Here is a 7895-nt window from a genome sequence, read left to right as displayed (position 1 = left end):
GGCAGGGACTCCAGGCTGGAGGGATGAGGGCCCACAGACTCAGCCTCCTTGGCATTCCTGTCCTGGGCACAGTGTGAAAGAGGCTTGGATTTACCACAGCCTGGGTGAAAGATCAATAGTGTAGTAAAATTGTTCCTTTAAATGTTTTCCTATATTGAGTACAGACAAACCTGTCATTTCATGACTTAAAAAATCCAGGCCTTCTGTCACTTCCTTTTGGTCCACCCGCCCTACAGCACAGCACGAAGAGGCAGGAATGTCCCTGTCATTATGTGGCTCGCCTGCTGAGCAGTGGGGCCAGGTGCGTGTGCGTGTGCGTGTGTGAGTGTGTGTGCGCATGTGTGTGCACACGGCCTCGACCCCAGCCCCGAGCACCATCCTGGGCTCCCAGCGCTACTGCCAGGAGTCCAAGTCCTGAAAGGCCCGACCAGTTGCCTAGCTTCATGCCAGAGTTCTGCACTCTCTGGCACAGCCTAATTCTGGGCACTGGGTGGACCCTCAGCCAGGGCGGGTGAGGCGGTGTGGCCTCGAATTGGCCCCTTGGTGCCCATATATGCCAGTTGTGCTTCCTGCGAGCTCGGCCCTGGCCCAGAGTGGGTGCGCTAGGCCTGCCGGGTCCTGACAGAGGACCTGACGGAGTCCAGGTGTGAGCTTCCCTCCCCACCTGGGGCCCTGACGGTGCCTCTACCCGGACATCTGAGAGACGCGGTGCCGGGGCCCGCTGGGGTAGGTCCTAGTGCCAAGCACCGCTCTCAGGCAAGTTCCAGCACCCAAAGCTGCCAGCGAGCCCTGAGACGCCCAGGACACGCCCCCCGCTTGGCAGTGCCCGCCACCACCTCTTGGTACGCTGGCTCCTCGCCTGCCCCCAGCCCTGAAATGTGCAGGGGAGCCGAGGCCCACCTGCCACAGGGGGGCGCTGTGCTGGGCCCTGTTTCAGAAGCCCTCCAAGGTCTGGGCTCCTCCCCGGGACCCGGGGTTATGCTGTCTGACGTCTCTGATTATGCTGTCCCCTTGCCCAGAGCCCCCCCACTTCTCGGCCTCTGGTCAGTCTCTTCTCAAGGGGGTCCTCCCGGGCAGGTGGCTAAGCCAGACTCCGCACCAGCTTCCATCAGGATGCATGTCACGGCTTTGCCCTGCTGACATTAAGTGGACCACGGAGCGCTGGGTTGCGAGTGTGGTTTAGCAACAGGTCACAAGACTGTTCTCTTTCACAAGAGAAATGGAAGTAGAGAAGTTTGTTATTCACAGATCCCGCAGGAAGCACACAACACGCCTCAAGAGGCCACTTGGGGAGGGCAGGGCAGGGAATCAGCAGGGGCAGGACATACCTTTTTCAGGGGCCATGGCTGGAGTGCTTTGGGGTTCCCTGAATAGGATGGGATCGGTCCATTTGAACCAAAAGAACAGGGTTTTGTTAAGGTCCATGGGGGTCTTTTGTAAGGGGCAGTAAGGGAAAGTCCTGGGGGGCAGGAAGCTGTTTCTCACATGGGCTGCTGGGCATCAGATCAGGGACTTACCTTCGCCTGTGATGACATGGCTGCTGTCTGGGGCATGCTGGCAGGGTGGTGAGGGCCAGTTTAAGGCCTCGCAGGATGCTTGGCCAAACAAAGTGGATGCAAGGCAGCAAAACCATGTGGCTAAGCTACACTCTTGACAGCCTAGCACTTGGCCATGGGCCCAAGGGCTCCCAGGAACATCTGCCTGGCACCCAACTCCAAATGTGGCAGGAGATCACCTGTCAGCTGCTCCTTACAGACAGGGAAACCGAGGCCCAGGGCAGAGCCCCAGGCCGCTCCAAGCTGAGCATACAGTGGCACAGGTGTGGGGCTCAGGGGTCTGGCTCATTCCCCAGGATGGGCAGAGTGGAGGGGCCCTGGAGCTCAGCAGGGCGCTTGCTGGGTGACAGCTCCGTTTCATGCTGTCCTGCTGTGTCCCCAGCATCCAGGCCAGTTCATGTTATGAACAGCGTCAGCAGAGGTGCCAGAGACACCATGAAGTCATCTGCGCCTGGAATGCCAGCCTTCGGGGACAGCGAGGACAGGGTCAGCACAGACGGAGTGGCCCTTCCCCAGGAGGAGGTCTTTATTTCAGGGCTTGGCAGGAGGGCAGGAAGGGAGGGAGCATAGCAGACGGGGCACACCCAGTCTGGCGTCAGTAGCCACAGACCCAGGCCTGACGGCGTGTCTGTGCCGAGGACAAACGCAGGCCTCCCAGTTCTATCCAAGCGTAGCAGTGACCACCACCCCACAGGCCCCTGGTGTGCACGGCAGGAATACAGGCTATCTGTGTGTGCGTGCCCAGCAGCCGGGGGTGTACAGCCCAATTCCTTGGGGTCAGCCTGGTTTCTGTCTCATCTCCTCACCCCAGCATGAAGGGCAGGCGCCTGGGGGGCTGTTCAGAGAGGGGCTCCAGGGCCCCAGCCATGCAGACACTGAATGGCCATCCAAAGATGGGCAGTGACTGTCCTCCCGAGGGGAGGCCAGTTCCTAAGAGGACCTGAGGGGCCCAAGGCAAGCCTGCTGCTCTCCCCATCCTCCTCTCGGGTAGTTTGAACAATGCCTCTTGGGCAAACCATCAGGCTAGAGCAAGATGCCCGGCCAGGTGAGCTGACATAGCTGCCTTTCCCCGGGAACAGGCTGTGGGGTTCTCTGGGGTGCAGGGGCCTGAGGGCTGCTCAGCGCTGCACAGCTAACCCGGCTGCCCCTCCTGCCGTCACACGGGGTCACCCCCCACCCCACCGCGCCTCTTCAGCTGCAGGAAGACAAACTGGCAGAAGCACAGACCCAGCTCCAGGTGGCCGCCAGCCCCCTCTGCGTCCATGTCCTCACAGTGGGGAAAGTGCGCGTGGGCCAGGCAGCAGGCGTAGCCACAGGAGAACTGCAGCAGGGCCTCCTGGAATAGACCCTCGCCCTCCCCCGCGGATGCCGCCTCCAGGAAGACCTGCCTGCACTTCTCCAGCAGCACATGCACGAAGTAGAGTTTGTTTGCTGTGTCGCAGCCCATGAGCACTGAGTGCTGTGCCAGCAGGAGGTTGGCCTCCCCCACTCTGAGGACCAGCTCCCGCATCTTCTTCTTGGAAAACCTCCTGGACCAGCACAGGGTGTTCACGGCTAAGGCCATGAATAGGGGGCAGAAAAACATGTTGCCGGCGATCATGAGGAACTGCTGAGCCGGTGCTTTTTCCTGGAGCCCCAGAATCAAGGGGAGGAAAATCAGCGCCAAGGAGATAATAATCAGGAAGATGCCGAGAGGGATTCTGCAGCCTATGTACCGGAGGCAGGAGCGGGGGGACTGCATGCCATTCAGGATGCCCACAGCATGCTTGTACACCTCGGGGTCCCCCAGCACCTCCTTCAGGGGGTCTGGGACACCCAGGGTGCTAAAGGTCCCCACCTTCCACGAGGGCAGGCTGTCCCTGTTGACGCAGTTTAGGGTCAGGAGGGTCTTCCCATTGTAGAGGGAGGAGGCTGGACGCAGGGCTGGTGGGGAGCGTGCCAGGAGGTGGTTAGGCGTGCAGAGGAGCTGCAGCGCCTTGCTGTGGAAGCAGCTGTCGGCGGCATTCAGGTATGTCAGGTGGCTGAGGTGCAGCGGGATCTGGCAAGGCCTCAGCAGGACTGGGATGACGGGCTTCCTCTCCAGGCAGGACCCGAAGAGCGACAGATCGGCCTCCAGGAGGCACCACCGGCTCTGCACAAAGTCCTGGCTCAGCATGAGCAGCACTTTCTGGCTCTGCTGGATGCACTCGGCCATATTCTCCAGGACGTTCCTGCCGGGGGTGAAGTCCCGCTCGTGCAGGCAGACCTTCATTCCTGACAGGTCCGCCTCCAGGCGGCTGATGAACCCGTGGGTCCACACGGCGTCCACGCTGCTGTAACTCACAAACAGGTGGAACTTCTCACCTGGCCTCAGTGGGGGGATCGCTGGGGCTGCACTGTCCTCCCCAGGAAGGGGATCCATGGGCTCCACCCCAAAAATCAGCCTTGTTCTCCCACAGAGGACCTCCTTCAGGCTGTAAGAGATCAGGACAGACACACTGTGCAGAGGGACGACAGCGGGCCACCTGGGTAGAGGGCACCGAGGTGTGCGACCCGTAGCAACCAGCCCAGGAAGACGCAGCCATGGTGGTGACCCACCTGAACCCGCCAGGAGGTGGCCCAAGACTGCCAGCTTCCACAGCACTGCTCCCCCCCTGTAGGCCTTCCTCCAGGCCATCAGGTGGAGCAAGTGGAGATTGGGGTGGGGGGGGGGGGAGGGCCATGGATGTCCAGGACACCCACTCGAGGGCCCAGCCCCAGCCCCCAGGGCCCCAGCCTCTGTGGGGGCCCACCTGAGGCCCTCCCCTCTGAGGTCTGCCTGCCTCTGGGTCTCTGCCAAATCCAAGTGACCTATGACCCCCACTCCACGCTCTGGGAGTCAGCCACTGCTGTTCTCATCTGCGGGGCTTCACTGATGTCCACAAGACACTGGCTTTGGAAGGGTTGGGGCACACAGTAGCCACATCTTCTAGTACGGCCCCCCACCACCTGCCCCCAACACCCCAATCTCCACGTGCTCCACCCGATGGCCTGGAGGAAGGCCTACATGGGAGGGTGATGAAGAGGGAGCTCACCCCACCTGGAGCATCTGCAAGAGGCCGCAGTGTCCGCCCTTCCCGCCTAGCACGCCCATGTGCCTCTGGTGCCACTCCCCAGGCCTCCACCTCATCAGGTGAATGAGGGCTCCGGGCTCCCCTCCCAGGGAGGGCCAACCTGCCTCTCACCAGCACCCTCCAGGTGGGTAAGCAGGCTCCCCAGGGTGGCCTGGACCTGCCCCACCGGCCCACTGACACAGCCCCGTGTACCCACTGACCTGCTGAGCACGGGGACTCAGGTGCTGTTCTGGGCACCGAGGGCCTAAATATTGCAGGCTCTCACCGGCCAGCGCTGGCCACCCCTGCTGCCCAAATTCTAGTCCTCAGAGGAGGCCAGGGATCCTCCCAGCACTGACCCTAGACAGAAGAAGGTTCGCGGCCAACACTTTCTAGCGGCATCTCTGCTAAAACTAGGCAGTGGGAAAATGAAAGAAGGAAGCAGACAGAGGAAGGCACCTCACGCAGACTGGCGGGGTGTGGCGTGGCGGAGTGCCTGCTGCTGGGCGTGGCAGCCCAAGGCTCTGGCTGGACCCCCAGGTCAGGAAAATGGAGGCAAGATGGCCAGGAATCTCTCAGTCTGTCTGACGGTGATGCTGGACGCCCACAGGCACCTTGGCAGGAACCCCTCCCATGGGTGCCGGGCCAGGCCCTCCGGCTGGAGGCAGCAGTAGGAAGGCCCAGAGCTCACCAGACAGCTCCTGGTCGGTTCGGCGGGGCAGGGCTGGCCAGGGTCGGGGGTGGGAGTCACCCTCGGTGTTCCCAGGCCTGGCTGTGTCTTCCAAGGAAGGATAGCAACTGCTGGGTGACCCCAAACAACCACATCCGCCTCCAGAAACTCCCTGCCCTCCTGAACACTCACTCAGGCCGAGGGGAGGCCACGGCCAGGAGGCCACACCCCTCCTCGTTGGCTTCCAGAAGCCCCCCCACACTTTGTAATCGCCCCTGCACCAGTTGTGCTGAGGAACCCAAGGGGGCAGCCGTCTGGGCCCCAGCGGGATGGAAGCAGGGAGGGAGGGGGTCTCTGGCAGGTCCTCCCACGCCCCGGGGGCCCTGTTTGCGCCGCGTCCTTCCGCTCTGGAAGACTGCTCTTCGCTCAGCGCCGCGCCCTCCCGGGCCTGGCGCCGCGGCCGGCGGGCTTCAGGGGATAGCTGCGGGGCTAGAGCCCCCGACCCCGAGGACCCCTTTGGGGCCGGGCGGTCGGAGAGGCGCGGGTGGGTGCCGGCTCCTGCTCTCCTGGGAGGGGCCCCAGACGCCCGACCCGGCCCCGCGGCTTCGGCACGTCCCCCCACCCCGCCCGGGTGCGGGTCAGCAGGCGTCCAGAACCAGCAAGGGCCGGGACACACGAGTGGGAGATGGGCTTGGTGTGCGTGCAGGGGGGGCTCGGGGTCGGAGTCGCGCGGCAGGCGTGGGGGGGCTGGGGCAGCAGTGGTCGCCGGCTCCCAGCGCGTGCGGACCGCCAGGCCCCCGCCGGGGGTGAGGCCTCCCCGGCCTTTCGGGGGGAGCTGACTGTTGCCGCCCGCGCCGGGCTCCTCTCCGCGCGACCACCGGTCGGCTCAGAGAGTGCAAAGCCCGGGCAGGGAGAGGGTGGCCCCACAAGAGCCCCTCGGGGTGCGTGGAGAGCGTTCCCCCTAACCTACTCAGCGACCCAGGGCTGGGCGAGTCCCGCTGTCCACGCCCCGCCCGGTGCAGGCCCCCCAGACCCCAGAGACTCCAGGGAGGGCGCTGCTCCCTGTCCCTCTCGCGGTCTTTGGCCCATCCGGGCAGGCCTCCTGGGCTCCTGCTCCCCCCTCTGTGCCCTCCCCCCACTCCGGAAGGTCCCCGGGAGGCTGGGAGGCTCTATGGGCCTGTCCCCACTCTGCGCGCAGTGTCCCTCAGCCCCCACCAGAGCTCAACCCGCCTCCCTTGTCAGCTCACAGGAGGAGTGTCCTGGAATGGGGGGGGGAGGGGGCAGGGGAGGAAGGAAGGGGGGGCCTGGGGGGGGTCCAGGCGGAGGGATGGGATCAGAATGTCTCTGTAACAAGTTTTGTATTGATTACATGTTCAAATATCAGAGTAAGTATGGTAGCAAAACTAGTTTTGGCTATTAGACAATTTGCAATTGTATACAGGACTCACATTGTATTTCTTTCAAATTGTGCTGGTCTGGACACTCCCTGGGGAGCACAGGTCAAGCCCTGTGGCCAGGCGGGAAGGACTGGGAGGGCGGCCTAGCCTGGCAGCTGTGGCCCCAGTGAAGATTGCGGTGGGTGGCACCAGCAGCCTGGGCTGAGCAGGCTGGGGGCCTGCGCCCCAGAATTGGAAGCACCCCTCTTTCTCAGGCACAGGAAAGGAGATCCCCTTTCCACTCCCAACCACCACAGAAAGGTAAGAGTCAAGGTCAGGAGGCATGGCCTGGCCCAGCAGCCGGGGAGGCCACCAGGAGGGGGTCTGCGGCCAGTAGCATTTGGGACTAGGAGTAGAGTGGGAGAGAAGGGGTGCCTAGCACACAGACGTTCCCACAACACCACATGCTACCAGGCCCCGAAGGTGTTTCACTCCACAGCACTACTCCATGAGTAAGCTGGTACATGGCTCACAATGCCCAAGAAGTGGAGTCAACACACATGTCACAGACTAACAAAGTGAACAAGTAAGTGGTGGAGGCCAGCCGTGAACCGGAGCAGAACACACTGCACACGTTGCCTCGTGGGAAGGAGCCTGGGTGAGAGAGCCAAACACGAAAGGCCGCACAGTGTCTGATCCCCCTGATGGGAATGTGCAGGGCAGGGAGACCCACAGACGGGGCTGTGGGGAGTAGGAGAAACAAGTGGGTCCAGGGTCTCTTGTTAGGGTACTGAAGTGTTCCGGAATTAGATCATTGTTATGGATGCATAACTTGGTGAGTTAAAGTGTGTGCTTTAAAATGGTAGCTTTTGTTATGTGCATTATATCTCAACACTGAAAATGTGAGATGGCACATGGGGATGGCCGACTTAGGGCAGCCCAGGAGACGTGGAGGCGAGGGGGTGCAGCGGGCCGGTGCCAGCTGTGCCCTACCGAGTCCGTTCACGGAAGCCAAGCATCAAGCACCCATCTTCCGCAGAGAGAAAGTTTTACTGCGAGGCGGCTGAGCAAGGAGACAGGAAAGTAGCTCAAATCTCTCTCCCTGAGTTCAGTTGGAATACAGAAGGTTTATGCGTATTCAGCAGGGGCTGGTGTCCTAACCAGGCTGGCCCTGTGGAGCCTGTTAAGTTACTACATTCACTGCTTGTTCAAAAAAGGTGGC

At 62.1% G+C, this 7895-nt stretch overlaps 1 protein-coding gene across 3 annotated transcripts; it reads right to left on the bottom strand.

The window, feature by feature from the left end:
• Positions 1–331: 331 nt before the first annotated feature.
• On the bottom strand, positions 332–5853 carry LOC118934286 (uncharacterized). 3 transcript variants are annotated; one of them, XM_036929651.2, is made up of 2 exons: positions 3394–5853; positions 332–3183 (listed from the first exon to the last, which is right to left on the bottom strand). In XM_036929651.2, exons 1-2 carry the CDS (start codon positions 4210–4212, stop codon positions 2713–2715), a joined length of 1290 nt encoding a protein of 429 aa, XP_036785546.2. In that variant the 5' UTR covers positions 4213–5853; the 3' UTR covers positions 332–2712. The 3 variants fall into 3 exon arrangements, with proteins under 3 accessions (XP_036785546.2, XP_036785550.2, XP_036785547.2); XM_036929655.2 differs by having other exon boundaries at positions 332–4009; positions 4849–5853; XM_036929652.2 differs by having other exon boundaries at positions 332–4009; positions 5087–5853.
• Positions 5854–7895: the final 2042 nt, after the last annotated feature.

The sequence above is a fragment of the Manis pentadactyla genome, chromosome 8 (genome assembly GCF_030020395.1).
Source record: "Manis pentadactyla isolate mManPen7 chromosome 8, mManPen7.hap1, whole genome shotgun sequence".
Classification (NCBI taxonomy): Eukaryota; Metazoa; Chordata; class Mammalia; order Pholidota; family Manidae; genus Manis; species Manis pentadactyla.
Note: the sequence above shows the minus strand (reverse complement) of the source record. Positions and strands in the feature narration are given on the sequence as shown.

What these genes read in the sequence shown, in the direction of transcription:
- LOC118934286 (XM_036929651.2), bottom strand. Translation starts at nt 4,212, where the DNA reads ATGGCCTGGAGGAAGGCCTACAGGGGGGGAGCAGTGCTGTGGAAGCTG. An exon ending in ACAGCCTGCCCTCGTGGAAG is followed by an intron (nt 3,184 to 3,393) that starts GTGGGGACCTTT and finishes CTGGGGCTCCAG; the next exon opens with GAAAAAGCACCGGCTCAGCA.